Source organism: Monodelphis domestica, chromosome 3 (assembly GCF_027887165.1).
Source record: "Monodelphis domestica isolate mMonDom1 chromosome 3, mMonDom1.pri, whole genome shotgun sequence".
In the NCBI taxonomy this organism is placed as follows: Eukaryota; Metazoa; Chordata; class Mammalia; order Didelphimorphia; family Didelphidae; genus Monodelphis; species Monodelphis domestica.
This window is the reverse complement of record NC_077229.1, coordinates 320,874,251-320,898,660: the sequence shown is the minus strand read 5'-3', so window position 1 is coordinate 320,898,660 and position 24,410 is coordinate 320,874,251. Positions and strand designations below refer to the sequence as shown.

Here is a 24,410-nt window from a genome sequence, read left to right as displayed (position 1 = left end):
CCCCCTCCTGGTCGCAGCTGTGCTAGGCCTGGTAAAGAGGGCACTCTTTACAAAAGCAACCCAGTGGAGGGTTGGTTCAAGGAGCCTCGAGCTGGAGAGTAGTAAACGGTTTTCTACTTCCCGCGGGTCTGGAGGATAAAGCCTAGCCCAAGAAATCCGGAAGATCTGTATTCGAATTCCACCTCAGACACTTTTATTAACTAGGCATCCCTGGGTAAGTCACTTAACTGCTCATAGCCATAGTTTTCTAGCTTGCGAAATCGGAATAATAGTACCTTTTCTTCACCCGGTAGGAGTGAGGATTAATTGAGTTAAGCTCTACATAAACATAAGCTATTCTTATTCGTTTCTTCTTTTCTAAGGAATTTACTTCCCAGACCCGGCCCCCATTCTTACACCCATGCTGCATTTTCTGAATTAAAACAGAGAATATGCCCATCCATCTCTGCTAATCGATTATAGAGAGAAAATAAATAAAAATAAGCCAGACTTTGGCTTCTTGGTAACCTGTGCTCCCCTGCCCCCCTTATTCCCTTCCTTTCCCTTCTAACTTTCCTTCCTTTCTCTTATCACCCTTTTCCCCCTTCTCCTATCACTCCCTCTATTTCCTCCAATTTTTTCTTTTCTCCCGTCTCTTCTCCTCTCCTTTCCTTCTAATCTCTTTTCTTCTCTTTTTCCTCCTCTTCCTTTCTTTTCTATCTGTTTTCCTTCGCTGGACTTTCTGCCGCCTGCCTCGGCATTCAGGATGGTCACATCTAGCTTCTGGCTCCCTGGCGACGGTTGGGAAATCCTCACTTGCTTTTTAGGGGCGGGGAGCTCGGCTTCAGAAAGGGACTCTGCTGAAGAAATAGACACCACAGATTGCTAGAGACGTCCGGTCTCGTTGGATGCTGAGGATTTGTGGGTTGGTGGGTTTGGGGTTTTTGTTTTATGTTTTAGCTTTATGCTGGTGCAAACTTCCCCAAAGCCGGGGTTCTCAGCTGGAGTCTCCCAGCTGGAGGAAAAGGAAAGAAACTAGCTGGTCCTAAACGAAAACTACCTGGATGGCCCGGGGAGGAGGAGGGGAGGGGCCAATAATCCGGATTAAAAAAAAAAATCTCTCTACCCATTAAAAGACATCACCTTCTTAGGAAAAATAAAAGAATTTGTTCATATTTCTCCTAATGGCTGAGGTTTCCCCGGTATCGCTGGTGCTGAACAGCGATTCCTGAGAGCCAGCTTGGGCTGTGTGATTTCGTTTTCCAGCACAGACCACAAGCTGTTGGGGTTGATAAGCTCAAGAGGACGGAGTGAATGAATTTTCTACAAAAAAATTTTAGTTAGGAATGAGAGAGAGGAAAGAAAAGGAGAGAAAAGGGATGAGAGGAAGAGAAGAGGCAAGGGGTAGGGGGAAGAGAATTATATTTTCCTCAAATCATCCATTGGGTTAATGTAGATTTCCATTGAACCTATTTAGGGCATGGTATGTTCTGTAAGCATGATCTAGTCTTTCCTCGAGGTAACTGAACTTCCAATTTGACCTACTTAGTCTATTTAGTGGTATCTTATGAGATACCCTGAAAGTGCATACCATTGGTTTTAGCTTTCTTAGCATGGTAAAGCCCAGCTCTCCGAAGCCATGAATGAGGCCCCAGGGCAGATCATCCTCTTCTCAGGTCTGCAGGTAGTTGGTAGCAATAATGTGTTAAGTGAGCTGTTCCCTAGTGGCCCAGAGCATGAGTAGAGCTCTGGCCTATAGCTACTACTGGGGGTGGGGAAGAGATGGGGCTCTGGACTTGCGTGGATCACAGTCCAATTCCCCACTCACTACTCCCTCATCTCTTTCCCTCTCTCCCTTTCATTGCCCACTCCCAACTCTGCCAGGCATTTTCCATACCATCTGCTTTGGTTTGTCCTTCTACCCGAACCTACCAAAGATAGCAAATAACTGGTGTCTGGCAACAACAGTAGCTCTGCAAAAACGTTTTCTCCAGACAGATATAACACTCCACAAGAGGCCCCCTGGCCCTCTGGAACCATCTAGAGAACATCTCGAATTGATGCCTCCGGACTGAAACAGTTAATAGCAGAAGAGGGTTAGTCCAGGTCAGGCCTTGGACCCCAGTATGCCCTTCCCAGTGAAGGGCGGGGACAGGAAGGATATGAGAGTATTTATCTGTACCAAAGATTCTATTTTGCAGACTTGTGGCATATGAGTATGCTCCTGTTTAGAAGGCTAGGTTTAACACTAGGAGTTGTGGTCCATGCAACTGGGGAAGAAACAGGTTCCCTTCCCCCAATTCAGAGAAGGTGATGGACTCTGTGCAGATTGAAACTTTTTTGTTTTTTTAAGTGGGAAGGACACAATTTGCTGGCCTCTATCTTTTTAACAATGCTTTTACTTTTCTTGCTTTCTCAAAGGGCCTTACCCTAGAGGAAGAGAAAGATGATCATCTTTGGAAAAATAAAAAGTAGCTTGTGCAATTGTATGTGTTATGTGTATGTACACTGCAAAATTTATCAATTGCCTGTGGTGTCTTGCACATATCAGATGTTTGCAATAAATATCTTGTAGCAGTATTTGCTGATTTTGTGTAGGTTTTCAATGCTTCCCCACCCCCACTCTGGGAGATTTGTTCTTTGCTGCAAACTTAATCCTTCGAGAAGTAGCATATTTTAGGTTCAGGACTTGTGTGATAGTTGGTAGCCTGAAAAGACCTAATCTTTGAGCCTTTGGTGGAGAAGTTGGGAAAGAGAGCAGGAGGGAGGAAACAGATGCCCTCATTGCTGCCGACCTCTTCCCCTGACCTCATGTTCTTTAACTCTAGAGTCACGACCCTGCTTGGTTTCCTTTATTGGGTTCATTGATCCTGCCCATTAGATCAGATCCACTGCATTGAAAAGGTCTTCATACCTCAGCCTTCCTTAACTTGCTTGGTGTTCATTAAAAAAGCATCCTTTTTAGAGCAAGTTGATTGGGGATTGTGTAGAGTTGGAAGGCAAAGAAGTGGGCAGATTGGTGTACTGGAGAGGTCAATAGCTGCTTCCTCTGCTCCTTTGGCCCTGCTGGCTCATTCAGTCTGGATAGTCCCATCCTTCCCCTCCCACTCCCCACCCTTTTCCACAGCCATCGCTCAGTGGGAATCCTAATACTTTGTCGACCCTATGCTACCTCTCCCCTAGTGTGAGGGAGATCTCTATGCTACCTCCCCCCTAGTGTGAGGGAGATCTCGGTGCACTTTTAGAATGTGGCTCTACCTGGATATAAAGGAAGGGGAGGGTATAGACATTTTACTAAGAGCCTACCATGTCCCTGGCACTGTGCTAAGCCCTTTTCAAATGTTATCTCATCGGGTCCTAGGAAAGGTCTAAGCTCTTCGAATAATTTCCAGAGGTGCACGAAAAATTATTGGGTTGGGGGCATTCCAAGCTCTTTTCTTTTTTACCCAGTTAACTCTACTTCTCCCCCACTGTACCATAGGCCAGCTTTCTTTAGTAAGTCAGTGGGACCTGGAATTCTGCAGTAGACACTTAACAGGTGTCAGTGGAACTGAAACTTGGGAATTACCTCTAGGATCTACAAAGATCTACACTAGATCTACACTCACTTTGCAGAATCTGGATATTTTCCTCTCAATTATAGCCGGCCCGCCTCTTGACTTCCCTTTTCTCTTCGCCCCGGATTCTTCCTTTGTTCTAGATTCATCCGGCTTGAGCCAGCTGCTGACCTCAGGGTCTCAGGTGCCCAGTGTCCCGTTAGCCCCAGAGTTTAAAGCCTCCCCCGACCCCAGCTCTCAGGTTTGGCCAGAGAACTGACCTTTGTAAGGGGTACAGAGGAGTGCAAAGAGGCGAGAAGAGCTGAGAAGGGGGAGGGAATCTGATATTGACCTGTTGGGGGGGGGGTCTGCGTTAGGGTGGGAGGTCCGCAGGAGAGCCCCAATCAGAAAAGACTCTGAATTCGGCTGCTTTGTTTTTCTTAATCGGGTTGTAAACTAGATCCAGTGGTCTCTGGGCTGGCTCAGGTGGGAAAAGAGATATTAAGATTCTGGGTGTGTCTCTTGTGCTACACTACGCTCTATGGAGATTTACTTCCCTAATTTGGGAAGGGGATGCTCCCTACTGCACCACCCAATGACTGGCTTTCCTCTCATCCTCCCACAGATTGCCCAGGAATCTCTTGTCCCCTAGGACTTGCCGACTCAGCCCTTCCCATCTCTTAACCCTGTACCTTTGCCCTGGGAATGGCCCTATCTTTAACTAGTGAGCTGGGGCCTCAGGAGGTGTACACTGAGGAGAGCCTCTGGTGCAACGCTGCCCACGTGGCTGGCTACTACCCTCCTCTCCTGCCCCACGGCCAGTATGGGGATAACTTGGCCAGTTCTTCCCCGGGCAGCTCTCCCCCGGGTAGTTCCCCGGGTTTTTTTCATCCTCTCAAGTCTTTGGGGAGGCCATTGCTAAACTCTACTACGCTGCCTCACTTCGGTTTCAACGGGATGCCCACTTTTCTGAACAACGGTCCGGCCCTGCCTAGAGAACCTTTCTATAACTTGCCCCCAGGCTCTTTGCCCTTCTTTGGCAATGTGTCCCCAGAGGACAACCGTCCTTTCCCCAAGGAGGGGTTGCTTCCCGTGGACAGCAGCATCGTTGGCTCTGGCAGCGGCTGCGGCAGCGGCAGCAACGGCAACAGCAACAAAGATTGTTCGGACAGTGGCCACGGCCTCAGCCTCATCCTTCCTCTGGCCGAGACCTCGGTCCCCTGGCCAACCAAGCTCTTGTCACCCAAGATCTCTCCGCAGTGGTTTAGTGGCCCTGCGCCCAGCCGGTTCTTTTCCTACTCCCCTCGAAAGAAGCGCTATATAGATTCCGGCCCCAGCTCTCAGAGAACAGAGCTGGAGAACCCCCGGCAGTACGACTTCACCGAGGACGACTTGCGCCTAGTCTTGTACGGGGCTATCCGCTCCCAGCAGCTGCCGGCTAGACTGCACTGCGCTATCTCCGGGCTCCGGGTACCTCCAGACAGTTCAGGTAAGGTAGGAGAGACTAAGCGAATTTGTGGGTTGGGTTAGACTGGACAGGAGGGATCGGTGAAAGCTAGAGGCATAGTAGGAACGGAGGGGTCTAGGAGGATCTGGGCAATTTTTATCTCTTGAACTTGTTTTAAGAGACCTAGAAGTGGAAGTGGGTGGGTGGGTGGATAAGAGGCAATAATTGCAATGAGCGATCTAGGTAATATAGGCTTAGAGTTGTTGGTCTGTCTGTCACAACCAGCATTTATTAAAGCGCTTAATCTGCTTTGAGCCACTATATACACACCAAAGGCAAACCCGCAGCCCTAGCGTCAATAACCCACTAATAACTATAAAAACTGTGTAAATGGCATGTAACCTCTGTGGGTAAGCACTTAGCTATGGTGTGTGTATTGTATGCGGGAGACAACGGGAAAAAAACTTTCTGCACTAAGTGGGATTTGAACGGGAAGGAGAACTTTCTAGGAATGAGGGATAACTAGAACTGCAGGTGAAAAGGAGGAGTTGGGAATATAGCTATGCACACTTCGAGGAACTGCTAAAGAAGGCCAATGTCGCAGAATTGTAGGATATGTGGAGAAGAGTCGAGTGGAATACGCTTGGAAAGCGCAAAATTGTTTAAATGCCAAAAAGAAGTTTGAATTTGACCCTGCAGGTAATAGAGAGCAACCAGTTTTATTGAGAGGAACGGGGTGGGTGTGATAGTCTGACCCGCGTCTGTGCATTCGAGCTTCTGGGTAGGGAGATAGGGAAGCACCAAGTGCGAAAGATGGCCTAAAAAGGGACTCTCTGCCTTGATTTTCTTTGAACTGTTTTTCTTTTTACAAGAGAGGGCCCATTGGAAAGGGGAAAGGGGAAAATAATATGTACAAAAACAACTTGTAAAAACAAAAGGCGTCCATAAGTTTTCTTTAACAATGTTTTTATTGATAGCTTGTTTTTAACAATATTTTTATTTCTAAATATTACCTGCCCCTCCCCCCATCCATTGTGACTTCCTCTTTTATAACGATTTTTTAAAAGGCGGGCTGAGGAAGGCGTCAGCAAAACCAGTCAACAAGCACCTCAACCACATCTGGGTGCACACACGTTCTATTCTACACTCACAGGCTCCCATCGCAAGTTTCCCTCCACTCTGGTTGTCTAAGCTATCTACTTCCTATATAGAGCCCTCACTGATTCCGTATCACCTCCGGGATCAAATATAAAATCTTATTTGTCATTCAGAGACATTCATAAGCTGATGTCCCTTCCACATACACATTTCCAATCTTCTTACACCTTAACTCCCCACCTCCAACTCCATGTATTCTTCTGTCCAGGGACACTGGCTTTCTTGCTGTTCCTCCAAGACACTCATCTTCGACTTTTCACTTACTGTCACACATATCTAGAAAGGTCTTCCCCCTGATCCGCTGCCTCTTGGCTTCCATAGCTTCCTTCTAGTCTAAGCTAAAACCTCCGTCATATACGGAGGTCGGTTTCTGCCGTCTCTTAATTCTAATGCCCTTCATTTTAAATGATTAGTTCCAAATCATCTTGTATATAATGTGTACATAATTTTTTTGCCTCTTTTCCCATGAGTTCCCTAAGTTCGGGGACTGTCTTTTGCTTTTCTTTGTTATCTCCAGACCTTAGCATATAGCCTCTTAGTCATCTCTTAGCCTACTTGCTGAAGGGAATCATTATAATTTAAAACCTTCTTTTGTGTCCCGTTTCCCCCCCCCCCCCCCCTTACTATCTGCCTCTAATACCTATTTACAGTTTAAATTTTTTTAAAGGTCAGGCATAGGCAGATAGACCACAAGATAAGAATTTCTCATTGAAGGAGCTGATTTGACCCTATCTAAGACCTCCAGGGTGCAAGATTTGAAAAATAGAAGTGTTTCTGTGTCTTAGAAGAATGCTTGGGTGGCAGATTTACCTAATGTAGAGACTCGTAACCTAGGGATCCATGAACTTGTTTCTAAAATATTTTTACAACATTATTTCAATTTAATTGGCTTACTTTGTAATCCTATGTGTGCTTTGCAGTTAAAAAAAATTATTCTGAGACAAGAGTTCCATTGGTTTTCCCATATTGCCCCACAGAAAACTAGCCCTATCTTGAAGTGATAGGCTCAGAGCCTAGTCTCCTTCCTCTTAACCTAACTCTCCTCAGATCTTTTATGAAAGCATGTGCATGTTTTCCAGGGGCAGAATCAGTGATTCAATCTCTGGATAAAGACTCCCTGAAGTTACCTGAAGGTAAGTAGAACTCTGTAGTTACGGACCAACTTTCCCTGAAACTAGGGGCACTTCCGACCGACCCCTCCCTCTCCCCATTCTCTTCAGCCATCAGTTACAATTTCCCTCCTCCTTTCAACTTTTCCTCCCCATCTTGGGTTTTTTCTGCAGGTCTGTGCATACTGAAGACCATGTGTGGTGACATCCCTCAGTTCGGTGTATTCTGCAGCAGCCTGGTTCCTAAGGGGATTAGGTTTGGGCCCTTTCTGGGTAAAGTGGTCAACGCCAGTGAGATCAAGACCTACGGAGACAATTCCCTGATGTGGGAGGTAAATCAATCACCTCCTTTGACTGTGCCACTGAGGGGAAGGGGATTGGTAGAGGGAGGAGAAGCCTTGGGCTAGGGGGGCTGCAGGGGGAAAATTCAAGGAGGGAATCTTCTAGAGACCCAGTAGGAGAGCTTTCTGGGGAGATTTCCATATGCACATACATAATAATCTGCTGTCTGGACTATCCCTTTTATAAAACTTTGTTCTAGAAAAGACCTATACTTAATTCCCCTAAGTGCAAATGGAAAACCCTGTTAGCTAAGAGTAAACTAGCAGATAGGAATGAGTCACATTTATATCATTTTGAAAGTGTGCAAAGTGATAATACTCTATAACCCAGCTCAAATTGCTTGTCAGTTCCAGGGAGACAATTCTTCGATTATATAACTTTGGAAAATGTATATGGAAATTTGTTATTACATGTGACTGGTATAAAAAAAAATCTGCCATAAAGTATGCAAAGGAGGAGAGTGAGTGATGTAGAGATCAACTAGTCCAAAAATTAATGGTGATAATAGCTAGTATTAACTATACTTTAAGGTTAATAAAGCACTTTATAAACAATATCTCATTTTATCCTTGAAAACAACCCTGGGAGGTAGGTGCTCTATTCAGTTTTCAAAAGATGAAACTGAAGGAGACAGAGATTAAGTGACTTGCCCAGGAGTCAAACAGCCAGTAAGTATCTAAGGTCACATTTGAATTCAGGTTCTTCTGACTTTAAGTCCAATATTGTGCTTGTTTTATAGAGAGAGAAGCAAGTGGGTTTGGAGAATTTAAGCAATCTCAAATCACTAAAAAATCCCAATGTAGCTATGTGTGTGGTTATTACATTATGTCATGTTGTATTATATTATTACAAAGTATAGTTGATTTCTAGCATACATAAGAATTTTTATTTTTTTACGTATCCCCACTTTATAGACAATCTTCTTGAAAGTTGATTTATGAATACAGTATATGAAAAGGCATAATAAAATACAATATTATTATTATCTGTACATAAAGGATCTTAGTAGATACGTCTCAAGAATCATCCCTTTATGCCCTCCTTCCACTTTTTTTCCCTCCCAGTATCTCCCTATCTTGCCAAGGCTAAAAGAGTAGTGGTGATTCATGGGCCTAATCCCGTTGCTGATTAACATGGAAATTTTGACTACTCTGGGTTGGAACTGAGTCTGTTTGCCCCTCTTTAGGCATTTTGTTGATCCACTGACCCTTAGGGACTCAACCTACTAAACCTGGCTCAATGCAGATGGCCAGTTTGATTTAGTCTTCCTGTAATTCATAACCCTGGAGCTTGAGGGATCTACTCCCAGCCTTGGTTTTCCCCAGTAACTGACATTACAGGCTTGTGCCACTACATTAATACCTTAGATTCCTTTTAACACAAAGTACCTATCTCCACAGAGATGTCAGTTTAGTGGATGAAAGTTGCAGTCAGGAAGACCTGGGTTCAGGCCTTGACATAGACTTGCTTTGTCATCCTGGACAAATCACTTAACCTTCCAATTAATTAAGACAACAAGATTTTTAAAGTTTATTTATTTAATTAATTGATTTAGAGTATTTTTCCATAGTTACATAAATCATGTTCTTTTCCTCCCCTTTTATTATTTTAGTAATTATTTTATTATATATTATATAATAAAATTAATTTTTATTAATTAATATTGCTCAATATTAATACAATAAAAGTACTATTCCCATAATATTAATAAAATGATCATTTAAAGACAAGATGTTATAGAGAAAGTCCTGACCTGTATTGGTAGAGGGAATTTTCTCACTGGCAATTTCTTTTGCAAATGGATTTTTATTTTTCCTAATGCTTATGTTCTGTCTTAGTAACAACTTAAAACAGGACAAGGGGTAGGCAAAGGGAGTTAAGTTACTTGCCCAGGGTCACACAGCTAGACTCTTAAAACCAACCTGCTACCTAATTTATTAATTTTCTACTCAACTCCTGCTATAATAACAAACCAAAAAAAAGCACCATTAGGTTTTCAAAGTCCATGTGAGTGGAGGTCACAGGGCTAACTCTGGCACATCCTGTCAAACTCAAAAGCAGCAATCAGTGGACATTTAAAGCACCTGCTAGGTAGCACACAACATGAAGCACTGAGGATGCTAAAAAGCAATCCCTGCCTTCACCGAGTTCACAATCTGATGGATCAAAAATTTAGAGCTGAAATAGACCTCAGAACCCAGCTGATTTTATCGACCAGGAAACCAAGCCTCAGAGAAGGAAAGTTAGAAATTTTCCCAAATTAATGGCAGGAGGAGGTACTTTTTTTTTTTTTTAATAAAGGAGCTTTTTATAAAAGAATGAAGTGATGACTCTTGGAATCTACTTAGAAAAAGCAATATAAAGACACTCTAAAGGTCTCTCTAAAGAACTTTGGTATCAATTGTCAGACAGGGGAGATGCTGGCACAGGACCATTCTGCATCCACGAAGGTGCTGTGCTAGGTGAGCAAAGCAGAATTACAGTAGCTCTAAAGAAAAGTGAGCTATGCAAACCCTGGCTATTTGTACCTGACCTGGGCAGAACCGTTGGATCCACTACAGTTGGACTTGCTGTACATTGCCCCTGACATAGGGATATCATTTTAGTCCTTTCCAAGTGGGAAAGAGCAAACATACTTGGATCCTTTATGCATAAAAAACTGTTTAATATGGGGAAAGTGCAATGTAGCCTACTGAAGGATGACTGAAATTGGGGGTCTCCAGACCTGAGATTGCATCTAGTCTCTGCCACTGCTAACCCCTTCTGAGGCTTGGATTCCTCATCCGTAAAATTAAGATCCATACAGTATTTTCATGAATGTAAAAAATTGTATTTCTAGAAATAAATTGTTTATTCTGGCATGTGTGGGGGTCATCACCACAGCTAAATAAGAAGGAGTTTTTAGAATATTAAGTGCCTAGAGGACAAGGGTTGTTTTTGCCTTTCCCTTAGTATAGATCTTTTTGTTTGTTTGTTTGTTTCAACTTTACCTTCTCTCTTAGTAGAAATACTAAGAAGTGGTTCTAAGGCAGAAGAGTGGTGAGGTCCAGGCAGTGACTTACCCTGAGTGTGACTGCTAGGAAGTGTCTAAGGTCACATTTGAACCCAGGACTTCCTATTCTCTAGGTGTGGTGCTCTAGCCATTGTGCTATCGAGCTGCCCAGACTTGTGTAGTCTTACTAAATGCTTGTTGACTGAATCCATCACCTAGCACAGTGCCTTATCCCTACACATTAAGTGCTTAGTAAAGGTTTGCTTTGAACTGAAAACTCTTTATTTAAATGCCATTGTACTAAAAAGAGTGGGAACTAGAAGCCCAAGATCCTACTTTTTGGGGCCATTTAATCCAAATCCCTCATTTGGAAACAATACAGGCAAACATTGGGGATTTTCCTTTTCCCCACAAAGTTCTCGCTCATTGTGTCTCCTCTGCTCCCCCTGGCCCTTCTCCTTTGGTTTAGATCTTTGAAGATGGTCATTTGAGTCACTTCATAGATGGAAAAGGAGCCAGTGGGAATTGGATGTCTTTAGTCAACTGTGCCCGTTTCCCGGAGGAACAGAACCTGTCCGCGGTCCAGTGTCAAGGCCAAATATTTTATGAGAGCTGCAAAGAAATCCTGCCCAACCAGGAGCTGCTGGTGTGGTACGGAGACTGCTACCAACAGTTCCTGGGTATCCCTGTGAGTTTGAAAGTCCTGGACAAAGGGAAGCAGCCACTGGAGCCCCCCGAAGGTAAGCACCCTCCCCCCACTCCTGCAAGGCATGGCATTTGCCTTGGAAGGCAATGGTGGCCCAAGATTTGGCAATACAATTGACCTTAGTCTAGCCTAGGAGCTTTTAACCTCCCTTTGTGTCCCGAACCCCTTTGGCAGTCTGGTGCCCCTGGAAAGCTGGAGAGGCATGCAAGAGTTTTTCCAACCTTCATTTAAATAAGCATAGACATCCTGGGGCAAGGAAGGTGTATTGCTAGTTAAAGTCTCTCCTCCTCCTTCTAGGCTTTCCCCTCCTGGGGTCCCCCAGCGGGGGAGGCATGCATTGGGGTAAAGATTGTGGGGCCCGAGACCAGGGTGTCTGGTTTTATTTAAGGGAATGAAGGCCAGGGGCAATTAATGTCATTGAAATAGACTTGGGCTGAGCGAGTGGATAGGGTTCCTTGTCTTTGCAAATAGGGTATTTGGGTGGGGGGGCACCTAGAAAGGGAGGAAAAGAACAGGCTGCAGCCGGGGGGAAAAGGGTATAATATAAAACTTAAGAGAAATGAATCAGAAAGCATTACATTTGTTATTTATTTTTAAAATTCTTTTCTTTTTTAAATTCTGAGTTCCAAATTCTCAGCCATTGAGAAGGCAAGCAATAGGTCAGTAATACACATGAAATCACGCAAAACATTATTTCCAAATTAGGCTATCTGGTGGTTTTTCAATGAGTGCATAGTTTAATTTGTACTATCACAGAATCTCTTGTCTTCCTTAGTTTTCCTTTCCTATTTTCCCTCCTGCTTGTGAGTGATCTACATCCCCTTCTTTGTTGAGTTTAACTTTTATTGTCATTTTGCAGTTTGGTCTGAAAAGATTGCTGACCCCTCCCTGCCCGGTTACCCTTCCCATTGCCCCAGGGAGCAGGAAGGCTAGTTCTTCAACTTAGCAAATTCTAGCTCTGAGCTAAAGTCTCCCAGCAGGGCCCCGGGGAAGAGTGCCACCTCTTTGAAAGTGCTAGACTCAACTCGGATGGGGGGGAAACGGCTGAACACCAAGCTTTTCTAGTCATTTATTGAGTAGCTCATTTGTTTTCTTAGCCACCTGTTAAGTATGCCCGGGCTAGTAATGACCTTCCCTGCAGCCCTGGAGAAGGCTTTCTTTCCTCTGGGATTCTCGAATATCTTAGATTCATTCAGGAGTCTTTCTCTTACTTTCTGTAAACTGGCTAGAAATTTCTATGGATTAATATGTGCTAGGTGAAGCAGTGGATACAGTGACTTGTCTTCTTGAGTTCAGATCTGGTCTCATACAGGTACTATTAGCTGTGGGATCCTGAACAAGTCATTTAACCTTATTTGCCTCAGTTTCCTCTTCTATAAAATGAGTGGAAGAAGGAAATGGCGACCTATTTTCCAGTATCTTTTTTTTTTAACCCCTTACCATCTGCCTTGGAACAAACATGGTTCCAAAGCAAAGCACAAAGAGCTAGGCAATGGGGGTTAAGTGACTTGCCCAGGGTCACACAGCTAGGAAGTGTCTGAGACAAGATTTGAACCCAGACCTCTTATCTCTGGGCTTGGCTCTCAATCCACTGAGCTACCCAGATGCCGACCTACTCCAGTATCTTTTGCCAAGAAAACCTCACTAAAGAGTCCGACTCAACAGCAAAACTATTAAACAAAAGAAGTTTACATTCTTCTTTTGTAGAGAGAACCTTATAATTGGCCATCAATTCAATCTATAAGCTGGCACTTATAAAGCATAAAATACAAAATATATTAAATAAATACATATTGTTAGGTCTTATTAGGTGGCCTCTTTCTTGATCCATTGTCTTCGACCACTTGCTTTGAGACCTTGGATTGTTTGGCTTTATAAATACTTGGAGTTGACTGAGTGGGAGTTGTGTAGTTTGGGGATCAGGTGATCCTTGATTCCCTTAGGGAATAATTCTGGTGTCCAGAGCCCCAGGATCAGAATTGTTAGGAACCACTCATTTTTCATAGGATTTTAGGAATGGAAGGAAGGCTGGTGTGCTGGTTGCTGCTGAAATATGCCCTCTGCTATAGTACAATAGTTCTCTGACATTTTGGTCTCAGAACCCCTGGCTATCTAGCCCCTGAGCCACCCAGCTGTTCCTCCTTTGATTCTCTTGACAAGTCCCTTAACCTCTATGCATATGTCTGTGACTTAAGTTTGCAGAGTAGGAACTCAGAAATTGGTAGTGTTCTTTACATATGTGAAACAAAATCACATATCTAGTTTTTTAAAATAAAAATGTTAGAATTATCTCATTTGTTTCTTACCATAATGCCTGAGGTAGGTAATGAGTAGAATTATTATTCCCATTTTATATAATTATGTAAACGATTTTGATAATATTGTCAATTTTTATGTATTTATTGTATTGAATTCTATATTTATATATTATATTGTTTATATATGTTTTACATTCTATTGTTTATGTTAGAATATTCCATTTCTATATTCTCATTTATAGAATTATATTCTTTATAGTCTTGGTCATATTGTTTATATATTCATTTATATTTATGTTACATTATAATATTTTTATATTACAATTTCTATTCCTATTTTATAAATTAGGAAACCGAGGCCCAAGGTCAGATAGTTAGAAAGTAGTCGAGCTGTCCTCTCCCCTATACCCCTCCAGGGAAGGGATTACAATCTAGTGTTCTTTCTATGATACCAGGAATGTCTTATAGGGGCCTAATTGAAGGAAGAATATAATAACAATGTTTGCTTAGGAAGCTTTTTCTTGTGGATCTGCTGGCCAGTAGTGGGAGAATTGTGCCCTTTAGGGTTGCTACTGGGACTAAAATGTCTTTAGTCTTGGGACAGATAAGAGAGGAGGAAGTGTATAACTCCCCTTTGTGTCTGATGTCCTTGTTTTTTGGTTTTTAAACCCTTAAGGGTCTATCTTAGGATCAATCCCAAGTATCAGTTCCTAGGCAGAACCAGACAATTGGAGTTAAGTGACTTGCTGGAGTCACACAGTGATCTTGTTTTTTAACAGAATCAGGAGAAAGTCACAAGTGTGAAAGGTGTGGCAAAGTATTCGCCTACAAATATTACAGAGACAAACACCTCAAATACACTCGCTGTGTGGACCAAGGAGACCGGAAATTCCCCTGCAACCTCTGCAGTCGATCCTTTGAGAAGCGGGACCGCCTTCGCATCCACATCCTACACGTCCATGAAAAGCACAGACCTCACAAGGTAAAAGGACTACTTGTGGCTGGCAATGGGGTTTGGTTCTCTAACCTCATGATGATCCAAGGAACTTTTTCCCTCTTCTCCATTAATATTTCTTTCTTCCTCCTCAGGCTACTTTCTTCCTATGGTTCATTCTTTACACTCCTTCCTTGCCCCCTGACATCATTCTTTCTTCCTTAAAGTCTTGGTGCTCTTTGATCTTCCTTCCCACATTTTTATGGATTTGGAAAATTGGGACCTGCCATAGTAAATGATTTGGCCTAGGTTTTACACTGCAAATTAGTGGCTAAATTGGAACTAAGACAACTCCTCTTCCCTTTACTGATTTGATGCCCTTCTCCAGAAAAAGGAGGGTGTAATTCAGGGTTTAGGGAGCAGGAGAAACAGGGAACTCTACTTCTCAGGTAGGGAAGGATGTTGGAAAGAGAAAGTCAATCAACAAACATTTATCAAGCTTTGACCAAGTACTCTACCCCACCCTAAGTGCTGGGGCTACAAAGAATGGCAGATTTCTGCCCACAAAGAGGTTAGAGCCCTTCTCTTTTAGTAAGCCTTCCTTAGGATTTAAATCTCTGATGAGATTAATTCTTGAAAGTCCTTCACCTAGAGAAAGGTTTAAATTACTGTAACAAGGATTAGATCTTAATCTTGAGTCACTTTTAAAACCTCAAAATTAGGAGATTTTAGAAGATCAATCTGTTTTGATTCTTTAATTTTACAGACAAGGAAACTGAGTTTTAGAGAATTGAACTTAACTTACCACCTCCTTCAAGAAGCCTTCTCCATTTTATCCAGCTGAAAATGAAATCTTCAATTTCTCCTAACACCTGGTACAGTGGTTAGAGTACTGGATTTAGGAACAGGAAGATATCTTTTTGACTTCAAATCCAGCTTCAGGCACTTACTAGTTGTGTGACCTTAGGCAAGTCACTTAAACACTGTTTGCCTCAGTTTTCTCATCCATACAATGAGCTGGAGAAGGAAATGGCAAACACTCTAGTGTCTTTGCCAAGAAAACCTCAAATAAGGTCACAAGAAATCTGCAACAACAATACCATTTCTTGTTTACATTTTTTTACAATCTTATCTTATATTGCAATTATTTGGGCATATGCCTGAAATCCACCCACCTCCATTAGGTTGCATGCTCCATGAGGGGAGAAATATGTCCTATTTTGAGCAGAGTACCTGAAACATAACAAATACCCAAGATTCCATGGCAAGTAGAGGCATTGCCAAGGTTAGATCCCAGGTTTCTGATACTTGTTACAATATACTGGAGGGAGGGAGGAGAAGAAAGGAAAAAAAGGAAGAGCTCAGATCTGAAAGTGTTGAGTTTTGTGTTAAAATGTATCTTAGCACTCTAACTTTTGGATCAGAGTTAGATGGAACTAATGATTATTTAATTTATTTTTTGTATCCTCAGTGCCTATCACACAGTAGGTGCTTAATAAATAAATGTATGTTCATTGAAGTGTCCTACAAGGTGGACAGGCAAAGAAAGCTCTGATTTGCCTCATTGGAGGACACCAATAATGAGATTACAGATCTAAGTACTATGTCAGCCTAATATCACATTCATTATTTTCCTTTGAAAAACCTTATGAATCACAGGTAGTGACAGCAGGTGCAATTCATTAATCTGCTGTCAATTAGAAGGACCTTCTAAAATTGTAATGAATTTATGCCATGGCCCATAAATCCAACTGATCCTATCATTGGGTGTAGAATCTGGGGAAGGTTAAGAATGTGGATGGTTTGTAGTTATGGATTGATCTACAAGAATTCTGGAGACAAGTACTGAATTGGGGCTCACAGGCCATCCCTCTCACATGTCCCTTATTTTGAAATGTGTTTCTTTGGGGCTGGTGATGTGTTAATGGCCTATGTGTATTTGGCTCATCCTCATCGTGAATCTTTTGCCCCCAGTGCTCCATGTGTGGAAAGAGCTTCTCACAGTCCTCCAGCCTCAATAAGCACATGAGGGTCCACTCCGGAGAAAGGCCTTACAAGTGTGTCTACTGTAACAAGGTAGGTGGAGATTCCCTCCTGGGAGCAAGGTTGCTTTGTGGACAAATTAGAGTGATGTAGAAACTTCCCTTGTGGAGCTTAGAGTTCCTTGGTTTGTAGCTTTAGAGCTAGAAGAGACCTTAGAAGTCATCTTGCGAAAATCTCCTCATTTGACATTTTATCTTTATTTTATTCCAGTAACAAATTTACACATATGTTTCCCAAGGTTACATGATTCATGTGGTCTTCCTCCCTGCTTACCTACCCCATACCAGAGTGGACAAACAATTCCACCGGCTTATACATGTAACTCCTCATTTTACAAATGAGTAAACTGAGGCAAAGTCATAAATAGTCTTAAGGGGAGAGAGAGGGATTTGAATTGAAGTCTGCCTGTCTCTAATTGCAGGGTCCAATGCACTTTGCCATACTGTCTGTCCTGGAGATAGCTACTATCCAAACATCCAAGTAAGGGTTAGGGAGTGAAGAGGCTGAGGGAGTTCCCCGAAAGACTAATTTGAAAGTTGCAGTATAAAAGTCCTGAACTCTGCTCCCCATCAATGAATTAGAAGTTTTGTTCATTTGGGAAGATATTTAGAAAATCACAGAAAATATTGTATTGGCAGACACTGAGCTCTCTCATGGCAAGGGCTGAATTTAAGTTACTTTTTAGAAGTTGTGTTCATCTTGGACATTCAGGGAGATAGCCGTATAAGAGTAATAGAGTTCTGGGGAGCTCAGTGGCTAGAGAGCCAGGCCTAGAGAGGAGATCCTGGGTTCAAGTGTGACTTCAGACAGTTCCTGTCTCTATGACCCTGAGCAAATCATTTGACCCAGTTGCCTAGCCCTTATTACTCTTGTGCCTCGGAACTGATACTCTAATGATTCTAAGACAAATGGTTTTAAAAAAAAAGTAACAGAATTTACCAGGACCTATAAGGGGAAAAGGAATGGGAACATTTATTTATTGACTAATTTTGATAGTATAAAATAAAATTTAATAGAGGGCTTCCTGTTTGTAAAGTATTTTCTTTTTTGTTTCAGTAATATTATATTGTATTTTTTTCTCATTAGATGTAGAAATAGCTTTTGATGTTTTGCAACCCAAATTTTCCCTCCTTCCCCCATTGATGGCAAATAGTCTGATATAGGTTATACTTGCACTATCATGCAATTTGTATTGCCATACTTGTCATTTGTGTTGTAAAAGAAGACACATATTGTACCCACAAGAAAAAAAAATGCTGGTCAATTCCAGTAGTCCTTTTCAAAAATTCACTTATTCTTTCATTAGTTTATTTGTTAGTATTTATTTTTAAAGTCCTTGCCTTCCATTTTAGAATCACTACTGTATATTGGTTCCAAGGCAGAACAACAGTTGAGATTTGAACCCAGGACCTCCCATCTCCAGACCTGGCCCTCAATCCACCCACCAATCCACCTCACTGCCCTTGTTAGTATTTATTTTTAGACATTCATTTAAAAAATTTGAGATCCAAATTCCCCTTCCCCAACCCACTAGGGAGCAAGTGATGATATCTATAATACATTCAAAAGTCATGAAAAACCTAAAGCATATTTCCATATCCGTCATGTTGCGCCCCCCCCCCCAAAAAAAAAAAGAAAAGAAAAGAAAATGAAAAAATAGTCTTCAGTTTGCATCCAGAGTTCATCAGTTCTTCTCTGGAGGCAGAGGGCATTTTTCGTCATGAGTCCTTTGGTCTCTTGGTCGATCACCATACAATATTGCTGTAACTAGAGACAATGTTCTCCTGGTTCTGTTCACTCCACTTTGCATCATTTTAGTGTCAATTTATGGTATCAGAGTTACCGAGACCACAGAGAGGTTTAGGGATTTGCTCAGGGTTTCATCCTCACGATATAGCTAAAATGCCTAACTTGAACCTAGATTGTCCTCATTCTGAGGCTGTCTCTCTACTCCACTATACTCATAATGCTTCTAGAGGGAAAATCCTGGGGAATAAATAATGTGCCTAAATCAGATGGTTTGGTTTTCTTTCATCTTGATCTCCAACCCTATTACCACCTTTAATTATACAAGCTATGACTATTTTTGTCTTAAAATAGTTGAAAACCTTGGGCTTTATTTTTATTTCTCCTTGGTGATAAAATGACAATAAAGTTCTTTTTGAGCCTGGAAGCACTATAGAAATGCTAGCTGTTATTCCAAGAGAGGCAACATGACTTAGTCAGTAGCTTGTTGGGCTTTGGGTTGGGGAGACTTGGGCTCAAATCTTACCACAGCGGTTTGCCGGCTATGTGACCCTGTGAAAGTCACTCAGATTGTAATTGCTTAGCCTTTGCCTCTCTTATGTTTTAAAATTAATATTAAGATGGAAGGTAAGGACTTAAATCACTAAGACCCAACCGTGGTCCTCCAGTCTCTACCCTTTCTCAGCAAGAATTTAATTTGTCCAATTTTCCTCTCTTCCCTGGCACTTAGGCTTTCACTGCCTCCAGCATTCTTCGAACTCACATCAGGCAGCACTCTGGAGAGAAACCCTTCAAGTGCAAGTACTGTGGCAAAGCTTTTGCCTCCCATGCTGCCCACGACAGCCACGTCCGTCGCTCCCACAACAAGGAAGGTGGAGGCTGTTCCTGTGGGATCTGTGGAAAAATTTTCTCTGAGCAAGAGAAATTCCGCTGCCACATGAAGTTTCATGGTGTCCTCTAGAACCTGGAGAGGGGCATCAGCTTCTTCTAGCCCATGAACTCAGTTTCCCTTCTGTGCTGGTTCCCACAATTTCTTCAGTGATTTATCTGGGGTTGTCAAAGGTCTAGAAATGCAGTAGGGTGGGAGTACCAGGGGGTGGGGGGCTGCTTGTTTTTAGCATGGACCTACTATGCCGTACTTGCATAGCAGAGGCATAGAGTTATTTATATTGTCATTAACAAAGGCACTCGAGGTGTCAAATCATCTTTTGAAGATGTTTATATTGTAATCAGCAAAGTAAGGAGGCCTTTTCTAAAATATTTGCTTTTGGACCCCCAAAATGAAATTGCCCAGCTGTCTTATTTTCCTGTTCTACTTAGAAGGAAGTCTGTTCAAACTCAGAATTTGCAAATTCACTTAGGATCGAATATGGAATTAACAACTAGTATAACTAGTTCTGTAATCGATATCTATCATTCCAAAGTGAGCTTAAGGCCCCATGCTCATTAGAATTCATTTAGTGGTTGTGCTTAGGTGTTTTTCACAAGTGCAAGTAGATTATTCCTAATTTATTTGGAGAAAGAGAGCCGAATGAAGAAAATTTATCTGTCTAGCACACATCCATCAACCATTTGAGGGAAAAATGATGACAGAATAAAGAAAGCCCAAAAGATGATACTCAAGCTTCTTACTCAGTTCTGCTTTTAAAACAAATTCACTCGTGATGAATAATAGATAAGTGAGTATCTCCTATTCTGCCGAGCTTCTGGTTCATCCTAGGGCACAGAACTATGGGAAAAGCATTTATAGCTGAAAGAAAGCACTTTGAAACAAAAAAGAATGGAAGGACATGCTAGAAGAGTCACTTAGTCTTGGAGGGCCATAGCAAACTCTCTTTACCATATTAAACTGAAATGGGGAGGTCCACCTTGGGAAAAGGATGCTTTACTGCATATACCCCACCAGATCTACACTTCTTCAAAGATAAAGAATGCTGGACAACTGCAAGGTATCGGGTAGCTTAAAACACTAATGAGTGTTTTAAATTTTGTCTACATTTTTACCTGTGACTTGGGTGAGGGTTTTAGGCGATGGTAGATTTCAAATGCACTGACACAAAGCTGGGAGGGATTGTTATTATTTTGACTTGGGGATTCCAGAAGAAGAGGAGATGTAATAAGGACACACACATGGGTTAAAAGAAGACTGAATTCCACAAGGACTTATTGAATAGCCTGTGTTGCTATGGTGCTTTAAGATTACCAAGCTTTTCATAAGAGCAAAACAAATGCCAGTTTATTTCTGTTTTGAGAATCCATGATTGGTGTGGTTCCTCCCTCCACTGACAGGTGCTAACCCTTGTCCTAAACTCAGTTTCTGTGGTTCGAAAGAATTCATTATTTGGAGGCTGGCATTCTGACAGAGCCTTTCCCTATTGAGCTAGGCTAGACCATTAACCTTCCAAACATTTTCATGCTTTGGAGAAGCCAAGGGACACATAATCTCTCCTACTATTCTCTAAGTTGGTTGGATGGTATCTGCAGAATTGTGTACATACAGTTTCTTAGGTCATCTTTTAGGAAAAGACAGGAAAGAGCACATTCAGATAAAGAAGAGGGGATAGAGGGATGGTATGGGTGGGGGAATGATTTAAAATCATGCCAATTAAAAAATTGGTTGAAAAATTTTGATATTTAATTATCCTAAAGAAGAGATCACTTTGGGATTGGCAGTACTCTTTCATTCAAATATATGAAGAAAGGTCTTTAGTTTTTACTCCAAAAGAACAATTCATGGAAACCCCAAAGAACATTTCAAATCAGTGTGAGGAAAATCTTCCTAATTGAACTTTCTGAAAAGTGTAATGGGCTGTTTCATCAAGTAGCAAATTCCCTGTCACTGATGGATGACCGTTTATTTTCAGAGATGTTACAATGAGGATTCTCATATTGGACTAGATGGTCTCTGAGGTACTTTCCAGCTTGGAAATTCAATGACAAAAAATTTCCTTCCTTAATTCTCAGAGAAGCATGAATAGCTGGTCACTGACAATAGGCATCACATATAAATACACTTAAACCACATTTTCCAACTGGTACTTCTTGCCTTTCCTATACAGTTAGGAGGACACTCTACCAGGTGCAAATATTGAGGCAAATTAAGGTACTATCTACATTAGAAGGCTCCCTTCAGAAAATCTGTAGACTTTTTATATTTGTGGGGGGGGGGGAACGTGATTTCATTTACATGTTTCACCTCTATTTGTGTAGCCCCCAACCTAGTCAAGTTTTCTGTTATAATAAATTTGGTCTCGTGTTCATTCTGTATGTGTCTACTTTTTAGATTAATTTGTTTCTTGATTGCAGCTGCAGATTATTGTAGACTTTGGTTTTCTCAAACCTTTTACCTTTTGTTTTATTGGATTGTTGAATCCATTCACATTTAAGTTATGACTCTTAGTCTTGGGTTTTCCTTCATTTAGTTTTGTATTGATTGTTATTCCTCCTTTCTCCTTTGCCACTCCGTTGTCTCTGTGATTAGTTGTCTTCTTTATAATTAGTTGCCTTCTGTGTAATTTCCTTCCGTGTTCTCCCCCACAGATAATCTTCCTTATTCTACTCTTGTATCCTTCATACAACCAGAAAAATAATTTGCTATGGAAATTTAAAGAGGTTTGAGAGAAGAAGAGCTTGATGGAAAAACAAATAATTCTGAATTCTCTTTGTCCTCAGGTATATTAATCTGGTCACGCCTCCCACAAATTTTCTTACTGATGATCCCTCTGAGAGCATTCCCTTCTTTCCACCTTTTTCCTAGGATAGAGACATTTGGCCCCCTTGTCCTTGGGGACAATTCCTGCTGTGTTGTATAGATGCTAATTCCAGAGGAAAATCCCTTATTGCTGTCAAATCCTCTTGAGAAATATCTGTAATGCAGGTGGAAATGCATTGACAGGTTTTACTTTAGATAATGCCTTTTCTCTCTTCCCTGTTGTTTTCCCCCTCCCCCCTTCCCTCAGTCAGCCTCTATCATTTGTCCTAATGAGGATGTACCCTGTGGTTTTAGGACTCCTTTTGGTTTGCAGTTCATTAAGGCATGTTGATTATGATGTTTTGTTAATATTTGAATTTATTACCAACATTGTTTGTGTGCCTATTTGTAAACTATACACCACACATTTTTATTATGGATTTCTGGTTTTAAAAACTGCTTTTAAATCCAACAGAGGCTAGATATCAGAGTAATCAGGCAATGATGTCTCTTTCTTCACTGACTGAATAATTTATGCAGAGAATCAGTTGGTAGTCTTGGGCCCAGAATATAGCCAAGGAGTTTTCTGGTATTAAAATAACAAACTCAATGCTAGTTTTGGAACAGCAAATAATATAATTGTTGTCGGCTATTAACCTAAAATGTCTGCAGAATTTTATGTGGTATTCCAAATAGCATGCTTTGGCAACCATTTTAATAGATGAGCAATTCCTAATAGGTGACTAAAATCTGGAAAACCTCATGCTCTGGGCCACTCAAAAAGCCTCTAAATGACAGAAGTTACATTACCGGGACAGGTGTTTCAGTACCATGAATTCCTGATAAAATTGTGTCAACCAAAAATATGTCAATTACATGTTTATTAATTTATGCATAGTTTATTTTGGTACTTCAGGTACTATATTCGATAAGTGTAGAATGTAACCTTCCTCAGTATGCTAAAGCACTTTTATGTTTCTTTTTCAGTTATTGCATTAGCACAGAGTGGGAAATTGAGAAATTAAATGAATGGGTCTGGCAAAGATCATCAAGTTAGCTACTAGGAAGCATCCAATTAGAAGGCAGATCTCTTCACTACTAAATAGACCAGAGATCTTCATTTTTTTAAACATGGATCTGCATTGTCTTCAGATGGATGATGAAGTGGATCCAGAATTGAGCAAATAGGATTGATTGGGGCTGCATGACCTTTTTCCATATTCGTCATTTTTGTAATCATCCTTTAAAAACCAAACCCCCACATCCAATGCCCATATAAACAAGTGAAGAATCAAATGTTTTCTTTCTGTGTTTCTTGCATGACCTTTTTCAATGATTGAAACTGTTCTCTGATATAGAAGGCCATCCCTGAAGTCAAGGTTCTTCTAGTAGATTATTGTATGGCTTTGAATTCTGGATCACCTGGACTGCAGGGGAATTAAAAAAGGACACCGAATCCACATGAGAATGGGACAATGCATGATAGCCATAGCACGCAGCCTGCTCCAGCAGGTTCCCGGAGTGTTGGAAGTTATGTTATAAATGTCTGACGTGTCCTTATAGATAAATGTAGGGAGAAAGAGGGCAGGGAGGGAGCTGAGTGCATCTGTGATTTCATCAGGGCAGGAAACACATGCCAGGGTAGTTCAGCTCCATCTCTGCAGCTTACAAATGACTTGCTTTGGGTCAGACAGCGGAATGTGTGAGAGGAGGGACTTGAAGTCAGGATTTTCTGGTTCTGAGGCCAGTTCTCTATCCACTGTGCCTCTCATTCAGATCAAAGGAGGTAGACTAGTCAGCAGGAGGCTAGGGAGAGGGACAGCTCCAGTTCTACCCTGATAAACTCCTGCAAATACTAGTAATATTGTTACTTGCTCTCTATCCCAAAGAGATCAAAGAAAGAGGAAGATAACCCATACAGACAAAATTGTATCGACTCTTTAAATGGCAACAAAGAATTGGAAACTGAGGAAGTATTCATTTACTGGGGAATGGCTGGACAAGTCATGGTATATGAATGTGATGGAATACTATTGTGTTATAAGATAAAGGGGATGATTGTTTGAGGAGAACCTGGGAAGACTTATATGAAGTGATACAAAGTGAAATGAGCCAGAACCAGGAAAACCATTTATACAGTAATAGCAATATTGTAAAGATCATTGAACTTTCAAAAACTTAGGAACTGTAATTGAAGCAATGGTCACACACTTTGGTCAGGAGAGTATCCGAAGAGACGGACATCTTTTAGCTGTTGTTGTTTGTAGTTTCAATAAATCATTAATATTTCATATGATTTTTGAAACAAAATACTTGGACTTTATTTGTGCTACATTTCTAGCAACAGTACTTATAGCTAAAACATTTCAGAAAACAAAGCCTTAATTCAGAAAAAGAATGGAATGGAAGATGGGATTTACTTAGAGTCCAACAGCAGAGTTATGAGTAGATTCAGTTTTAGTTGGTATT

The 24,410-nt window shown here is 41.4% G+C and overlaps 1 protein-coding gene across 1 annotated transcript; it reads left to right on the top strand.

Annotated features, from left to right (window-relative positions):
* The first annotated feature begins 57 nt into the window (after positions 1-57).
* On the top strand, positions 58-24,172 carry PRDM14 (PR/SET domain 14). Its single transcript, XM_001378668.4, has 8 exons — positions 58-214; positions 4,141-5,004; positions 7,200-7,253; positions 7,404-7,561; positions 11,033-11,303; positions 14,307-14,509; positions 16,436-16,537; positions 18,981-24,172. Exons 2-8 carry the CDS (start codon positions 4,221-4,223, stop codon positions 19,209-19,211), a joined length of 1,803 nt encoding a protein of 600 aa, XP_001378705.2. The 5' UTR covers positions 58-214; positions 4,141-4,220; the 3' UTR covers positions 19,212-24,172.
* The last annotated feature ends 238 nt before the right edge of the window (positions 24,173-24,410 follow it).

Coding starts and splice junctions, on each gene's coding strand:
- PRDM14 (XM_001378668.4), top strand. CDS start 4,221: ATGGCCCTATCTTTAACTAGTGAGCTGGGGCCTCAGGAGGTGTACACT. Junction 5,005..7,199: donor GGTACCTCCAGACAGTTCAG/GTAAGGTAGGAG, acceptor CATGTTTTCCAG/GGGCAGAATCAGTGATTCAA. Junction 7,562..11,032: donor ACAATTCCCTGATGTGGGAG/GTAAATCAATCA, acceptor CCTTTGGTTTAG/ATCTTTGAAGATGGTCATTT.